The sequence below is a fragment of the Simochromis diagramma genome, unplaced genomic scaffold (genome assembly GCF_900408965.1).
Source record: "Simochromis diagramma unplaced genomic scaffold, fSimDia1.1 OVJJ01000596.1, whole genome shotgun sequence".
In the NCBI taxonomy this organism is placed as follows: Eukaryota; Metazoa; Chordata; class Actinopteri; order Cichliformes; family Cichlidae; genus Simochromis; species Simochromis diagramma.
The window spans coordinates 12,188,665-12,206,905 of record NW_024387245.1 but is presented as its reverse complement, the minus strand read 5'-3'; the positions used below and the strand labels follow the sequence as shown (position 1 = coordinate 12,206,905).

Sequence of the window (18,241 nt, the reverse complement as noted above, 5' to 3'; positions counted from 1 at the left end):
TCCCTTTTCACTCATAAACTGAATCCCATCTGAAAGTATGTGACTAGGTAATTCATACCAAGGTGGAGTGAAGTTTATTTAAAAGCCAAGCGGTGCTGCTTTAGAAGAGGTCTTGAGAATATCTTGGAAACAAACAAATAAAGCACACCAAACCATTAAACATCAGTGGCTTTATTGATAATCAGCAGTGGTACACAGGCTTAAAGAGACCTGCCAATGGGGCGACCGTGGCTCAGGGAAGCGTATCTGAAGCGTATCTGTAACCGGAAGGTCGCCGGTTCGATCCCCGGGCTCTCTGTCCTGGTCGTTGTGTCCTTGGGCAAGACACTTCACCTACCGCCTGGTGTTGGCCAGAGGGGCCGATGGCGCGATATGGCAGCCTGGCTTCTGTCAGTCTGCCCCAGGGCAGCTGTGGCTACAACCGTAGCTTGCCTCCACCAGTGTATGAATGTGAGAGTGAATGAATAGTGGCATTGTAAAGCGCTTTGGGTGCCTTGAAAAGCGCTATATAAATCCAATCCATTATTATTAATACCAATTAAGCATGACACATTTAGTTCATAATAAGAATTTTTCTGACACAGTTACATTTTACTTTCCATAAGTATTTATAGACCCTTGGACTGAATATCAGGTGATTCTTGGAGGCAGGATGAACAACAGGAAATAAGCACACTGAGCATCATTCGTCCTGACCTCACTGGAAAGTTTGACCAGCATTTTTCAGGTGACTTTGATCTTTGAAATGGACTCATTTGGTTTTTGCAGTCTTTCTAACCACATACTCACCACATCCATTACATCTGACATCTGGATTTCATGGATTTTACTATCAAACACAGTTTTGCAGTTTCCTTGAAATTACTTGTTGGGTGAGTGGAAATAAGGACATGTGCTTGTGTGCTCATTTCCAGTCAGCCACAACTGTATGAGAGAGGTGTTAATTCCTTTTCTTTCTTTCTTTCTTTTTTTTTTTTTTAGCTTAAACTGCTTAATTTCCACCCACTCCGAAAACAGTTTCATCACAGTAAATGGAGGACTGGTGCAGTTCAATCAGTTTTTCCGTTAGCACGCTCAGCAAGTGGTTTTTGCTCTGAAGGTGAAAGTGGGATAAAACGTAAACCAACTCAGTGGGGATTTTTTTAAACCAATGAAATATAAACAAATGCACGAACTGTAGCAGCAGTTCAGTGAAATGTGAAGATTTTATGACCACGTTCTAAATTTTTATAAAATGGGAACATCAGAAAAGAATCCGAAATGAATGGTTTTAATGGCTATTGTTGGCTTTTATTACTTCAAAAAAAATATTTCAGACATAAAAACAGCAGCACATAATGTATCTTGACTTCATGCCTTTCACATTTATTTTATTCCTTCGGCAGGATGGAGAAGTTTTATCGGTATCATTTTGCATGTTAGTGCTTCAGCTGTGAACTGCAGCAAAGCATAGTTGCATAAACGTGTTGGCTTAAAAGAAACAGATATTTTTGGGGTTATGCAATAGCTGCGAATTCAGAACACACTCCAAGTGATCTTGAATGTGCTTGTGCATCTTTTTCATGCTCCTCTGTTTCATTTCATCCTGTCTAGTTCCCAAAGAAATGTACTTGTCTGAATAGAAGAAAACATCAATTTTAGTTATGATCTGCCAGCCTATAAGTGCACTCTAAAACATAAAGATATTAAGAAAAGTGATGCTAATTCTCTCCTGGAGAATGAAAAGTAAGACTCTGCAAAAGGATGATTTAAAAAAATATCCCTTGAACTAAAAGCTGTGAAGGTGCAGTGGCGATGATGGCGGATGTGATTGACTAGAGGCTGGCATGGTGAATTTGGGAGGTGGGGGTAGTTATGACGCATCAAGGACATAATAATAACCACGAGCGATTTATAGGAACACAGCGACCTACAGTATGATATCCTTCATACACCATCTCTGTGTGCTTACATAAGTGGAAATCATGACACACTTATTTGCATTTTGTAAAGATTAATTACTGGAGCGCAGCAGAAAATAAAGTGATTCAGCTCCTTTTCAGCGCTGTAGGCACTCAAACCCAGCTCAGATTTTGTTACGTTTGTGGTTATAACAAAGCCAACGCGGCCTTAAAGAACTTTAGCATGCATGTGGTTTTGTTTTTTGGAGGCGCATTACTTTTGATTATTGCTGTTTTTCACATAGCACAGTCCAAATACTTTAATGTGTAACACCAGACATTACGGCTAAACTGGAGTATTATACTGGGACGTTCGTGGCCCAAGAGTTGGCAGTTCGTCTTGCAATCGGAAGGTTGCCGGTTCGAGCCCCGGCTCCGACAGTCTCGGTCGTTGTGTCCTTGGGCAAGACAGTTCACCCATCGCCTACTGGTGGTGGTCAGAGGGCCCGGTGGCGCCAGTGTCCGGCAGCCTCGCCTCTGTCAGTGCGCCCCAGGGCAGCTGTGGCTACAATGTAGCTTGCCGTGAATGGGTGGATGACTGGTCCATAGGGACTAAGTAAAGCGCTATACAAATACAAGCCATTTACCATTTATCATACAATTGTATGTGCTTTTCTTAATTATGAAAATGTATTCTACATCTAAAACCCCAATTCCAAAGAAGTTGGGATGCAAAAACCTGAAAACGTAAAATGAGACATTTTACTATTTTGTGAATTCAAAAAAAAGCTAATAGCTCATTTGAAATTTGATTGCAGCAACATGTCTCAAAGGTTGGAAACAAAAGACTGTAAAACATTGTACTAAGAAGAAACAGCTGGAGGAACATTTAGGTTAATTGACAACAGGTCAGTAACATGTTTCTCAGAGTTTCTCAGAAGTAAAGATGGGAAGAGGTTAAAGAAAACCAAACTGTGTCTTCAAACTGTGGGGCATTTTTTTAAAAACTTTGAATATCCCACCAACTACAGTACACAGTATTATCAAGAGATCCAGAGAACCTGGAGGAGACTGTGCACAGGGGACAAAGCTGCAAATCAGTACTGGATGTCCACGATCCTGAAGCAGGACTTCATTAAAAACAGGCATCATCCTGTCACGGAAACCACTGCAGGGGTCACAGTTCACAGACATGTTTCCTGAAAAAGAGATCCACACCTCAACAGCAACATGAATGTGAACTTGCCAACATCATCGCTATAATCTCAGGTGCATTTGACCAAACTAATGCCTGAATGAAAATGTAAAAGTAAATAAATAAATGAAATGTATGAAAATGTGTGAATGTGTCATCTTCGCTCAGTCATAGGAGTCTGGAGTTTTATCTCTGAAAGCGTGCACACTATTTCCCCCTTGTGTTGAATGATAGCTGGCCCTTTGCTGCAGTGGCCATAATCATACGAGTGCTCTCTCAAACCATACAATGTTCTGACCATGTCATATAAGACATACAAATATCTGCATATGTATTGCTCATTATAATTATCACTTGCACCTCTTCTTAAAGTCAATAAAGATTTTTTTTTTTACTGATGGCATGAAGTTGGCTTTTATGTGAGTCATAAAATCTTGGGGTTGATATTGTTACAGCATCACCTTGATCACAAACTACGCCACCGTCGAACTAAAACACAAAATAAAATTCAATGAAATAGGAGGACGGGTGAAATAGAGACAAATAAATGATCTATATAACAAACAAAACATACCTTGCTGCCTGACCCCTGCTTTGAGGCAGAAATAAACACCTTACAGATACTTTTAAGAACATTTAAACATCCTCTGAATTAAATTGGCCTCTCCTGCCTCACTTCCATCCTTCAACATGGGTGTACATCTCACTCAGGTGCACCAGCGGAACCAACATGCAGTACAATAGTTCCTACATGAGAATTTCCACAATAAATGACCTAATGACATATAAAATATGCGTAGTGCAAAAAAAATACATTAACTAAAAGTATGGCAGTAAAAATAATAATGATAACAGCAATCCAATAGCAGGAGCAAACACACTCTCTCTTGGCTTGGGACTCATGGCTCCTGTGGTGCAGTGGCTCTTGCTCCACCTAAGAGTCAACACACAAGGCGGCGACAGTCGATGTCAGATTTTTTTAAAATTTTGAGCCTTAATGAGTGACCGTCTCACATGGGTCACTAAACATACTGGAATCTGGTGACCCTCTCGCCATAATTTTTATTATACGCTTGTGCGCAGCGTCTTTGTTTGCTATTGTCGGACTTCACATCTGACTTCAGCTGATTATATCCCTGAACACACCAGCCCTCACTCCACTGTTGGCTCTTCTTCTTGACTTTACAGTAACACTATCCACTCAACCAGAAAGCTAACTATAGTTACACATTTCATCAAGATTTGTGTTGCAGTTTCTGTAAACATAGTGTTTCACTTTCACTGTAACTGAGGCCTATGATTACTGATACTGCGGGTCTAAAGGAGGAAGGAGAGCTAACAAAGGAACTGGGCTGGAAAAAAACTCACAAACCGGTCTGATAGCTGTCTTGTAAAATATGAAAGAGAGATTTATATGGGACCTTGTTTCTGCAACTGGAAAAAAAAAAAACTAGCATACCTAAGTCAATACATTTGGGTTACTATCTCAAAATTTCAACTTAATAACTTGAGACTTAAAGTTCTTTTCTCAGTCTTGAGTCATTTTGTCAGAAGTTTGAGTTAGTAAGTCAAACTTTTGACAGAAACAAGGTTCCATACCTTTATGTATGTGTACTACTTTAAATATATCACATGACTTTGCCTGTTCCCTCCAAAGAGGAATCATGTGCAGTCATCTCATGGATTATCAGGCTGAGCATGTGGTCGTCTGGTAGATTACCAGGTCTGCTCGGCAGAGAGGAAGAAATCCAGTCTTGTTCCTCGCTTCCACGGTGGCCAGCATGGTAGAAATGCAGTGATCCAGGGTGGAGTTTATACATCAGGTTTGTGAACAGACTGTCTGGGATGTTGGACAAACCACATGTTCCCTGTCTGGGTTTTTTCCACTTTTCACAGCTTAAGAATAGACTGGCCATCTGGTCATTTCATGTGCTGAAACAGCAAAAATATAAGCAATTAAATCCCTGTTTACCTTTTCTGTAGAATGATGGAACCATGTAAGAAGCTAAGAATTAATCACATCTTGTCACTCGTTCTCTTTCACTTCAGAGACTTGGCTCTGGTAATTCTGATTCACATGTGCTGCAGGCTAGCTACGGTGCACTTCTACAACATTTCAAAAAGAGGGGAAAAAAAAACCTTAAGATGTTTTGGAGTTTGAATGGGTAGCTATGCATGCATGAACAAAGAAATGAGACAACATTCAGAGCTTCACAATGTCTCACAATAACTGTCAAAGTGAAATGACAATAAACGCTAATCCATGTCCTCTTGTTGTTTCTGTCTCAGTCCACTGAGCAATGACTTTGTCATTGCCACAAGTTTAGCCTACTGCAGGAAAAAAGTAAAAGGTACTCTATATTTCCAAAAGTATTTGCTTGTCTGCCTTTACATGATTATGAACTTGAGTGACACCCCATTCTTAATCCACAGGGTTTTATATGACGTCGGCCCACCCTTTACAAACAGCTTCGACTCTTCTGAGGAGGCTTTCTAAAAGGTTTAGGAGTTTGTTTATAGGAATTTTTGACGATTCTTCAAGAAGCCCATTTGTGAGGTCAGACAGTGATGTTGAACAAGAAGACCTAAATCATAGTTTCCACTGTAATTCAACACAAAGGTTGAATTAGATTTGATTGAGGTCAGGACTGTGTGCACGCTAGTCAAGTTCTCCCACAACAGACGCACTCATTCATGTCTTTACGGACCCTGCTTTTTGTGCACTGGTGTGCACGTTGGAACAAGATGAGACCATCCCCAAACTGTTTGCACGAAGTTAAGAGTTTTAACTTGTCCAGAATCTCTTGGTATTCTGAAGCAGTAAGAGTTCCTTTCACTGGAAGTAGGGGTTGAGCCCATCTCCTGAAAAACACCTGAAAAAACTACACCAAACTAACAAACTAATCCCCCCTCCACCAAACTTGACACTTGGCACAAGGCAGCCAGACAATTAGTGTTCACCCAGCAACTGCCAGGCTCATCCATTGGATTGCAGGACAGAGAAGCTTGATTCATTGCTGCAGAGAACACATCTCCACTTCTCTAGAGTCCAGTGGTAGGATGGTTTACACCATTGCATCCAACACTTTGCATTACGTAAGGCTTGTATGCAGCTGCTCACCATGGAAACCTGTTTCATGAAGCTCTCCACAAACTATTCTTGAGCTGATCTGACGGCCACATAAAGTTTGGATGTTTGTAGCAATTGACTCTGCAGAAAGTTGGACCTGTGCATATTATGTGCTTCAACACCTGCTGACTGTGATTTTACATGCCATACCCTCCCACACAGTTGCTATTGTTCCCAATCACATCCACTGTGTTACAATACCACGAAAAACTAATATAAAAATATTAAGTAAAAAGGAAATTTCATGACTTGTTGCATGGCTGGCATCCTATCATGGGATTACGCTGGAATTCCTGAGAGCGACCCATTCTTTCTCAACCATTTGTAGAAGCAGTCTGCATGCCTATGCACTTCATTCCACGCCCCTGCGTCAGTGGAATTGATTGGAACACCTGAACTCAATAATTTGGATGGATGAGTGAATATTTTTGGCAATATGGTGTATGTGGATTTGTCCTGACATATCAGTTTAAATGTTTTAAAGACATCTATTGGTAAAAAGTGGAAATCAAGGACAGTATTAGTGTTGGACACTTGTGAAATGTAAATGTGTCTTTTCACCTACCTCTGCAAATAATTTGAAAAACTTGTAAGTGGACATTTACTGGAAATTGATGTGGACAGGCTTGGGGATAGTGCATATTATTTTACATACATAATTAAAGGTTTTAGTGTTGAAGTCAGCAAGCCTGCTGGTGACTCACCATGAATCACTGATTCCCAGACTGGATTGGCTCTCACTGCAGAGCTCACTTCTCTCTCACTGTAGCTGTTGTGACTGCTTGCAGGAGTTGGAGACAGGTGTGATGGTGTGAGAGCAGAGCTTCCCAACCTGGAGATCAATCCTGTCTTCTTCTTTTTGTAGTTCTGTCTGCTCTAGCGACCCTTGAGCCTCCCTTCCTTCAGTAATGTATAACTCTTTAACACATTCACCAAATAAAAGATTATTGTATCTGGACCATCTTACGTCAGTGGAAGATGGCCAATTTAAGAAGAAGGCTGCAATCATGCTGCAGACATCAACACTCAGAACTCTCCGTCTTCTCTCCTCCCACTTTCTGTCTCTTACTTTCTGACTGGATTCCTTCTGTCTCTCTCTGTGTGACTGTTTTTCTCTATCTCTGCTCCAGCCCTCAGCCTCAGGCTCAAATCAATCAACCATGCCCATGCCAGTGTCACCAGGTGGAGGTGTTTTTAGTGGACTCCAACACACTGTCAGACCACCAGTTTTGCTCTGGCATTGATCTTTTTGTTTGTTTGTTTTTTCCTTTCTTTTTGGGTTTGTTTTTGACTTTTATTGTATTTATTTGAAGCTGGTGCTAGGAGCGCCGCAGTCCACCTAAACAAAGGGCTCTTATGCTTAACCAGATGACAATCAACAATATAAACCTAACACCTGTGTTTAAAAAAAGTAGTCCAGTAAATCTTGAAGTACTGACTCCACTTTACTCAAGTGAAAGTGAAAAAGTACAGACTCTGAAATATACTCAAACTAAGTAATTAAAAAGTAGCTCTTTGAAGTAAAATTCTACTCTCCATTTTTATACAAGGGTAACTGAACCTTGTGCTATATTAATGCAATAATAAAACAAAGATATATTTCGAAAGTCCACATATTTGTGTAACGAGGTAGGGAGCAAGGGCAAAAGGTTGTTTGAAAAATAAATACGTAAGTACAGAAACCTGAAAATTCTAGAGCATTACAGAGTAATGAAGTATTTGAACTTACTTCCCACCTTTACATGAGAACTATTGCAGACACCGATAATAAAATGAAATCAATAAAAAGACAAACTATCGAAAACTATCTAATGTTTGCGCAATGAAAATGAAAACAAAAACAGATTCCCAGTGATAATTTTTTTATTTAAAAAAATGTTTATACGTCTTTTAAACTCTGTAAACAACTGAGAGAGCTTCGTAACGTCTCACATGGTGAGTCTTTTCTAAACGAACTGATAGATAAGGTGGAGGAAATGACGTCATGAGAAAGTAAACTATGAATAAACTGTTTATATAACATGTAATCTGATAAATAGGTGTTAGAGTTTTACTAATCTGAATGCTGTGGACTCCTTGAAAGTCATCCTTGTTTTGTTTTGTTGTTGTTGTGGTTTTGTTTATTTGTTTGGTTGGTTGGTTTTTGGTTTGGTTTTTGTTTTGTTTTGTTTTGGGGGTTTTGTGTGTTTTTTGGTGCAGGGTTTTTCTTATTCACCGCCACAAACGGGAACAGAACCTCCCGTTCTTCAGAGATGTAAATCTATGTGTCCTATTTCCTGTCTCACAGTCTGTGCGCCCCTCGGTTCACTTTTTCTTGTAGACTCCTCGTGCGTAAACCATGGTTTTACGCACGGAGTTGTTCTGTGTTGCTGTTTAATTTGTCTTACAATGTCTTACCATCCAGAGGTCAGTTACGATGGCGCAATTAAAATAACAAGTGGGAGCCTGCTGTGGTCTTAATGCAGATGAGTTCAGCATCTGCGATATCTCTCTTTAAATACCCCAGTGTCACAGCTGGGTCGCTGACACAGAGTTCACATCAGACAGTGTGGTGGATGTCTGACAGCAGGAAACTAGTTTTTCACACACTGAGGGTCAGAGTGGGATGCTCTAGAGAGTGAGAGGGTACAAATTTCTTTTTAATGTCGCATCTTTAGGTCATTTATCGACATTGACGTCACTGAGTCGAATGGAAATCACCCTGCATTTCCCGACTTTATTATTTCCCACCGTGGTCACAGCTAAGTCCCTCGTGAGATTTTAACATGATATAAGAAGGACAATTAAGGTTTAGTGGCATGCTGTAGTCATTGTACTACTCATCCGGTCCTATCTTCACTTTCAGTTTAGCCATTTCTTAAAAGAGGCTGGTGGGGGCAGGGAGGGAGGTAATCCACGTCTGGATCATTGGGCAGACCTCGCTGAACGCGTGCGCGCACACTTAGTGGCAGCAAGAACAAGTTCCTTCGGCGCAAAGTTTTCCCCTCAGAAAGTCAAAATGGCCAAATATAAGCCCTGGGTGCTGTGGTGCTTTATTTTGATCGGTTTTATTTGCATCGTTACGCTCTTGTGCCTGTGCTTCACCTCGTTTCTGGACGTAAGATGTTCCAGCGGCAGCTTCAAGCAAGCGGCGGTGGCCGCAGACTCTCAGATTTGCTCGGAGATTGGCAGGTACGTTTTTGTCTATTAAAGTCCTCTTTATAGTGGAAAGCTAATCCGGGGAAGAAAAACAAAGTATTGAATTCGACTGGATTTTGTCTTTTATACTAATTCTTTTTAGAAATAGTAAGGAGGTTTTTAATTATGATTTTATTTGTGTGTGTGTGTGTGTGTGTGTGTGTGTGTGTGTGTGTGTGTGTGTGTGTGTGTGTGTGTGTGTGTGTGTGTGTTTATAGATCTTAGATACAGTATTTTCATTTTAAGCATGCTTTCGTTCATGTTATATTCAGTAAGACTGTGCGTGCTTCCTTCTGAACCCAGCTGGCACTCCATGGGGAGCCATTGTGCACCTTGTCCCACTCAGCAATCTGTCAGCCAACAGTAAAGAAAAAATAAATAAATAAAAATTTTAAAAAATAGACTGTACAACTTGGACAGGAGGAGATGGTTAAACAGAAGAAAAACACCTCTATCGCCAAACCAAAACTACTCACTAGTAGCAGCAAAACAACTCCAGCCTCACAGTCAGAAGCTCAAACAACGCATACCACTGCAACTTTCTACCCTCAGGGTGCTTCACAAATTAACTGACCTGTAGCGCTTACCCAGTGCTGCATGGCAACAATTCACAATACTGTTTGACAGAACTATTAGACTGGACCTTCCAACTCTAAAGAAAAAAGCTGAACTGAGCAATGTGATAAGCTGTTTAAGAGATTTAATAGGCAGTGAAGAACAGAGATAAGACCTGCAGATTAGTAAGCATGCAGCACACTGTACCTCAGTACTTGTGCTTGTAACTGTAAAAGAAAAACTCAGTAACTGATATTAGCTTTTCTGACTGGGCAGTGAAGGTCTGAGCTGTTTCTCTAATGCACTCTGTGGTTGAGTTATTTGTTTTGCAGTGAGCAAGCCATTAATCAATCAACACAGTAACTGCAAATAAAGCTCAGCAGATTATTTTATTATCTCCCCCATCCCACCCGACTAGATGTGAACATACCCTTTCCTGCTTCCTGCAGATAGATATATCTCTGTCTGTTCTCTGCCAAAGTTTAAAGAGGGTTCATTTCCCACTTCAAAGCCAACACACTAAATTTGTTCAGGCAGGTAAAACCACCGGGCACTGTGCCAACAGGACACAACTTCAAGTAATCAAAGAAACCTGAAACACATCAGCTTTTTGTTGTTTAATCATACTGACCTTGTTCTTCTACAGTAGATGGGCGACAAATAGAGCTCTTTATATGTCTGTGTGTGCACCAACACTCACTGCGGACAGATGAGCTATCAAGTTTGAGTTTTCAAACCTCCAAAATTCTTTCAGCTCCCCCACCCCGTGAACATCCCCAATTTTTCCCAACTCATGTTTCATTGTAAAGCTCCTTTGGTTGCCTGCTCTGTGTTACTTATGCTCACAGATTTGTAAGATAATCACTCATTCGGTCAGACCTTATTCACTGACCATCAGAAGCAAAACATTCCCAACAGTGCTTCCTCTTGTAGCTCAGTGACTACACTTGATCCCACGCCAGGCTACTGGTGAAAGGGCCCATTCAGGGCTATTCAAATACGGTCCAGTCAGGATTAAGTTGTTTATGTCACAGCTAACTTAGATAATCCGAGTGAGAAATGTGAGTTACATTTCTTTTTTTAGAGCCAGGTTACCTTATGAGTCAAATAAAAAAAAGAAGAGAAAGAAAAGAAAGAACACCACTATGGTCAGCGACTTCCTGGTATGTTACCTGAGGTCAACCTCAAACAGCAGGATGTGGTTTGAACATGCCCACTGGCAGCCGTCACCGTACTGTGGCATCTTCAAGTACTCAAACACCAGGTTCAATAATTAAAGCCATGTGTAAGTCGGAGCGTGTGCAATGAGTGTTTACACATTTCCCATAAATAAAATGAAACCCTCTTCCAGGAATATGCTTCAGCAGGGTGGATCAGCAGTAGATGGCGCCATTGCAGCTCTTCTGTGCACATCTGTGGTCAATCCTCAGAGCATGGGGATTGGAGGGGGCTCTATAATAACTATAAGAGATAAGAAAGGTAAGTCCTCTACTGATACGTGTTTCGTAAATTGTATTTCTCCACAGCAGTGATTGATTAGACCAACCAATTGGATTTCTCATCTATTTTAAGGCAACATTAAAGTCTACAACTTCAGAGAAACTGTCCCACGGTCATTCAGACAGAACCTGTTACAGGAGTGTCCCACTTCCTTCAGTTTTTCCACAGGTAGGTAGATTTACAGCACTTATCAATATCCAGTTACAGATTTTGTCCTCGTGGTTTTTCACTTTACAGAAATTTATTTATTTATTTATTTAATTTTAAAAGATGCCCTGTTTTTATCCACTTATGTACTTAGTATCACTATGTATTGTTTATACAGTGATTGTAGCTTAAGTTGTTAGTGCTCTAGTTGTGCTGGTAAGGTTAGATCTTCCTCATCAATTAACATTTTGTCATATTTTGCAAACAGTTTTCCACCATTAGTCTAATTTACCTGCACTACTTTTCTCATTTTTACATTGAAGGCAGCCAGTGGATCGGCGTTCCCGGAGAGCTGCGAGGCTATGAGGCAATTCACGAACAGTACGGGAAGCTGCCCTGGGCCAGGCTATTTGAACCAACAATTAAACTGGCTAGGGAGGGCATCCCTCTGTCACCCTATCTGGGGAAAAATCGTGTCCTTTGTGAAAAGAAACATACAAACATCGTCTCTCTGGTACAGCTTTTCAATTACTCCTCTGTGACTTAAGTTTTTTTTTTTTTAATTAATAATGCTTGCAAAGAAAAAATTGTGTTTTAAGTCACATGTTTGATGGCACCAATGAACTAAAAGCATTTGTAATCCTAGCTGGAGCCTATTTCATGCAGCTGTCACTGCAGAAATCCTGGAGCGAAGGCCTCTCCTGTAAATCCCTGGTTATACCAATTTTGTGATAGTTTTATGTAACATCTCAAAGAGAATTTAACTTTACACATTGCGTAATAGTTTAGGCCAGGCACCACGCTCATTGTTCTCAGTGAAGCATTGTTATTTTTAATGACATAAGAGTGCACATTGTTTTTCTTAACGTGACTCAGGACCAGGATTTACCAGCTCAGAGACAAAGGTAGCATTAACCTTCATCCAAAAAATGTTTGTGAGACGCAGCCAGGACTCAGGTATCATGGGGAATACCTGAAAGATTGCATTTCCTTTTTTGGATGCCGGGCCAAAAGTGTGTGCACAAACAGAGTTTTTTAATGTTTACGATAGCGAAGGGAACCAGAGGAAAATAAGTGGTGATTAGAAAACCTATTGCACTTGGATCTTTAAAAAGTGCATCACTGTCAGGTGCAAATCTGGATTCCTGTGAGATTGAAGATAAAAAAAAATTGTAGTAAACACCAAGTGACCCAATTCTACTGTAAGGTAATTTCAGAAAGCTTTTAAACTAATAGGTAAAATTATGGAGCACTGCTTAGATGATCAGAGGCAAACCTGCTTCGACTCACTGCCCTCAGGGTAGATTTTAGCTGAGTCAGTCATTTAAAAAGGTGTGTTTGCTGAAAGGGAATGATTATCTTTGTGTTTGTCAGTGTCTCAATCTGTAAGAGGGTTGATGGGTTGAGTACAATTATGTGCGTGTGGGTGGTTGAGGCACACACTCGGCTCTAGGGTCAATGACGAGTCTTGTTTATCCAGAGTTTCTTTTGATTTGGGTCTCAGTGATATATGCTGCCTCAGCAGTGCTGTCAGGGCATTCACGTCAGTGCCATTTGATCAGCATGTTGCATTCCTAATGCATTCAAGATCTAATGTGGTAACAAATATGGTGATTAGCCATTTTTCTGGAGCTCTCTTTTCAGAGTTAGAAATGCCTCGTCTAATCAGCTTTTAAACTGAAAATATTTTTCTAATCAAGACCAGTGAAAAGGACATTTTGGGTGCAAGAATGAAAATGGCTGCTCCTAATGCCAAAGTGCAATCAGTTCTTCCAAACAGAGTCACCGACTTTATGATCCAGTTTTGTTTTTGTTTTCTTTTCATTATCAGCTTTGTGCTGTGTCCTTCAGTTTACTTCCTGTTTAAAGTTAAAGTGTGGTTTCTGTAATTTTGTTTCAATCCCATATTCCGTGTTATGTATTTAGTGAGTTTTTGTCTGGTCTTGTCTGAATCTCCCTCAACTTCCTGGCTCCTCTGTTGTGCTTGGATTGTTGTTGTTTTTAATTAGTTTAATATTCGGAATTTTCTGAGACCTAAGAGCACAAGAAAAATAACTAAAAGGGACTTGATAAACTGTCAGCTATCAGTTCCACTGAAGAATATTTCCCTGAACTGTGACTGCGCTGTGTTAATTTCCTATTCAATCAATGCAGCGTGCCACTAATCAACCTGGCTTCAGTTTATACTGCAGTGAGTCTAACAAACCGTCTTCTCTGTCTGCCCAAAAATTAGATGCTCTCCATCTTTGTCACAAGTTTAAACAAGCACTTCATCTCAGTGGACTAAGAAGTAATTTTTTAAAATTTCCGTCTTTATATCAAACACTCACCTTGAACATTTATAATCCTGGTAGGATTAGGTAATAAATAAGAAGTAGAAAAAGAGTTACTTAGTTCTAAAGCAAAGATTTCTAATAGCCGCAGATCCCACACAGGGCGATCTCGATCCATTCTTCTTTGCAGAAGCGGTTTAGCTGTGCAATGTTGTTAGGATGCACAGGGTGTAGTGCTTTGACCCTTCATCAGTTTTTGGTTTTGACAGCTCTCTGTCTCTTTTTCTCTGCACTCCTTTTTGCTTAGTTTGTGTTTTCTTTTCTTTTTTACAGTGAAATTTTTTGCCACAAGAACAAAACTGTTCTGAGCGCAGGCGAAATCGTAAAGTTTTCCAAACTTGCAGAAACCATGGAAACCATTGCAGAGAAAGGAGCAGAGGATTTCTACACTGGCAAGATAGGGCATGACTTAATCCAAGACATAACAGCTGCAGGTTGGTGCAATGTCAGCATTAGCAGCCTGAGGGTTTGTGTTTGAAAAGGAATTAAATGGAAAGGAAAAATGACTTTTACTCAGTGTTATGAAAAAAATTGAATCTAATTTAGGGCAAAGTTTGTTATATACGTTCTGTGTGTCTGTCTCAGGTGGGACCTTGACTATAGAGGATTTGAGGTCATTCCAGGTGCAGGTCCAAGATGCTTGGACTGTTCCTTTGGGAGATGCTAAACTCTACATCCCTCCACCCCCTGCTGGAGGCGCCCTGCTTGCCTTCATTCTCAAACTCATGGAAGGTGTCGTGTTTTGTGTGATTTTCTTTTTGGCTAAGCCGCTGTAACAGCTGGATGAAATTTCAATTTAAAGAAACAGTTAAACAGTTCTTAGCTCACAAAAGCTTAAAAACATTATCACTGTCTTTTCTGCAGGGTTCTCGCTGACGCCAAACTCTCTGGTTGGTGACAAGAAGATTGAGATGTACCATCATTTTATAGAGGCAGTTAAATTTGCTAATGGACAGAAGAAGAGCATTTGTGATCCAAAGTTTAATAACGGCAAGGTTGGGATCTGAAATATCTTTTTTCTTATTGGAACTGGGGACATTTTTAATACAAGGGCAAGAAATTGAATTCTAAAGTCTAGGTATATATTATGTATTATTTCATGTATTTTATATTTTATTATATTATTTATATTCACTGCTCAAAAAACTCAAGATGGATATCTATAATATGTTAAGAATGAAGGGACTTTGCATTGATTGATGGAAATGAAAACAATCCATCTACAGAGGGTACAGAGGAACTGAGGAGCCCAGCAGCTGGTCTCCTCAGTTCCAGATGTTTGCAGACTGTTGATAAAAGAAGAAGTGGTTAACACGGCCCTCTCTCAACGTTTTTGAGACGTGTTGCTGACATCAATTTCTAAATTACCTCTTTCTTTTTTTAATAATAGTAGATTTTCTCACTTTAAACATTTGACATGTGTTCTGCTGTGAACAAAATGTGGGTTTATGACACTTTCAATGTGTCTTTCGAAACATTTTATAAAGCATCCCAACTTTTAGGATGAGGTTTCTACATCTCAAACCAGTAATATCTGGGATATCTTGGAAATGTTTAATGATGCTCTCCTTTTAGTGTGCAGAGCACTTGATTGATCCCACCTTCATTGATCGCATCAGGAAGATGATTTCTTCAAACATGACCCATGACAACTCTTACTACAACGTCGCACCTTCTTCAGATCACACTGGGACGACACACGTGTCTGTCCTGGATGAAGATGGCCTGGCCGTCTCTGCCACAAGCACCATAAACCAAGTGTGAGCAGGAAGAGTTGTGTTATAGGAAACATACTAATGTTAGGTGTATCCATCATCCCCTCAGCTGACTGAGTACTCTTTGTTCTGTAGATTTGGAGGAATGATTTACTCTCCACGTACAGGCATCATCCTCAACAATGAGCTGGCTGACTTTTGCGGGAGAGCAGACACACTGAGGGCAGGTGAAGTTATATACGACAACTAAATTACAGACGTTTCACGATCTCATCACCGAGTCTGATTTCCATCTGATGTTTTATTTTTACGTAGGCGAACGACCTCCATCCTCAATGAGTCCAGTGATACTGGAGTCAAAGTCTGGAGGTCTTCTTATAATTGGTGGATCGGGAGGAAGCCTGATTACGCCGGCAATGGCCTTGGTAATTCAATAATTAAAAACTCTATTTGTTTCCTTGTTTGTATACTTCTTTGTTTGTTTACTCACAGTTCTTTTATCCTTGCAGTCTATAATAAATCACCAGTGGCTGGGGATGAGCTTGAAAGATGCCATTACTGAGCGCATAATCTTCATCGACTCAAAGAACGACGTACATTTTGAACCTGGTTTTGATGAGGTGAAGTACTTCCCTTTATCCTCGCTATCCATTAATGATATTCAAATTCACTAGACTGTCTATCAGGAAAAAAATCATCTGTAATAATGGATTCTGAAGAAGATTAGCGGTCCATAATCCTACAAAGGCAGATTTAATTTTTCTGTAATCTCTTAAGGATAAGTAGTATTAATGTTTTGTCTGTGTGTGTGTTGTGTACCCTCAGTCTGTGTCAAAAGGCCTAAAGGAACAGCTTAAACACAAAACCGGGAACTGGCAATACTTTCTCAATGTGGTCAATGCTGTGGAAAAGGAGAACAACTGCATTGCTGCTGTGTCTGACAGCAGGAAGATGGGAATGTCAGCTGGATACTGACCACAAGGATGCGTGACCTTTCCACTTATCTCTGCCCTTTAGACTAACTGATCCTTCAGCATTAAAAGTAACCATATGTGCTGAAACACTGACAAATAAAAGGTGAACAAAAGGTGCTGTGGCTCCATCCAACTGGACCAATCAGGAAACTACTCACCTTAGAGGATAACTCCAATTTATAATTGCTTCAAATCCAATCACTCCAGGCTATAGAAACCCAATTTATGTTGAGGTGAAATCTGCACTAAATATATAAATATAAGGGTGTTTAAATTTCTATTCATCAACTACATCTATGTAGATATTAGGAAATAGGCACACACAGGTGGAGTTTGTTTCCAGTCGAGCACCATTGAGCTATTGCAGAAAAGTGCCCTGAGATGATGTAATATATGTGACACACCGTTTCCAGTGAACTTTGCTTTCATCCATGTGTCAACCTTTCTACCTTCAGCCTGTGTTGACAAGTTTCTGTATGTTTCTTTTTTTATGCAGTCACTGAGAATTCCCATAAAAACAATGAGATAAGAAAATACAGTCGCTGTGTGTACCGGGAGCATGCACAGCTACAGAAAGTTCAGGACAATGTTCAGCTAGGAAAGCGGTCTCTGAAGTGTTGTGAATGTTTGAAATGCTCCGTCTTAAGTACATACGCACTTGTTCGTTTTTATGGCACTAGCCTCGATGACAGTAGTCAAAGAGGACGATGACTTTTATTGGTTTGTCAAAAACCAATGTCACAAAATTCAGCCGACCACACTGACTGTTTGAAAACTGCTTTTGGTCGACCGCACGGGCCGCCTGCCTCGTCAGAGCTACTTTTAGTGTTGCCTACGTGTCCTCAGCAAGAGTAGGGAGCTAAACTGAAATGTTAATATCTGACCAACGGATACACAAATGATCACTCCAGCCACAAAGGTGCTCGTATTTGATTTCATGCACTGTTGGAGAAATGTGCACTGAGTGTGTCTGCTAAATCAGTTATTGAAACATGTAATTCTTTGTAAGAAATATTAACTCAAGATGAGCCGTATAACCTTTTTAAAGTGACATCCTGGCAGCTTCCTCAACAAGGAACTTTTACTGTGACCTTAAATGTGTTACTCTATGTGAAATAACCTAATCCAAAAAAAGCCTCCCCCAAAAATGTACTTTATATATTTTAACACACCTTGAATATTTTGGTTTTTTATGTTTTATGAACATATTTTGTATTGTTTGTAATAAAAATCCTTCTAAACCACAAACTCTTTCTTTAAACACATATTCCTGGTTGTTAGTACAGTATGATGGGAATAATTCTATTTGGTGCTTTCCCCTTTTGCCTTATGCGTTTATACAGAGCAGCAGTGGAACAAAGAAAGCAGTAATGAGATACATTTCAGCAGAGAAACTTATGAATTAGTAATGATTTCTTAAGTGGATTCTGCTCCGTTCTCCTTTGAGGCTCTAGATGAGAGTTATGAGAACATGCAAATTTTACTCCGTGTGAAGCACCACTGTCTTTTGTTGTATGACAAATGAGTTAATCTGGATAAGTTGCAACTTCACGACTTTAGTGCCACGATCTTGCCCTCTTTGTATAAATAACAACCACTTAAAGTGAGCCATCACTTTAAAGGGTGCAGAAATAG

The 18,241-nt window shown here is 40.1% G+C and overlaps 1 protein-coding gene across 1 annotated transcript; it reads left to right on the top strand.

The window, feature by feature from the left end:
• Positions 1-8,815: 8,815 nt before the first annotated feature.
• On the top strand, positions 8,816-17,854 carry ggt5b (gamma-glutamyltransferase 5b). The gene is given in 13 exon segments (XM_040000547.1): positions 8,816-9,376; positions 11,289-11,416; positions 11,510-11,605; positions 11,908-12,047; positions 12,049-12,098; positions 14,191-14,351; positions 14,503-14,649; positions 14,782-14,912; positions 15,493-15,677; positions 15,768-15,859; positions 15,948-16,057; positions 16,142-16,252; positions 16,458-17,854. Coding segments are annotated over 13 exon segments (1,674 nt in total). The 5' UTR covers positions 8,816-9,203; the 3' UTR covers positions 16,608-17,854.
• The last annotated feature ends 387 nt before the right edge of the window (positions 17,855-18,241 follow it).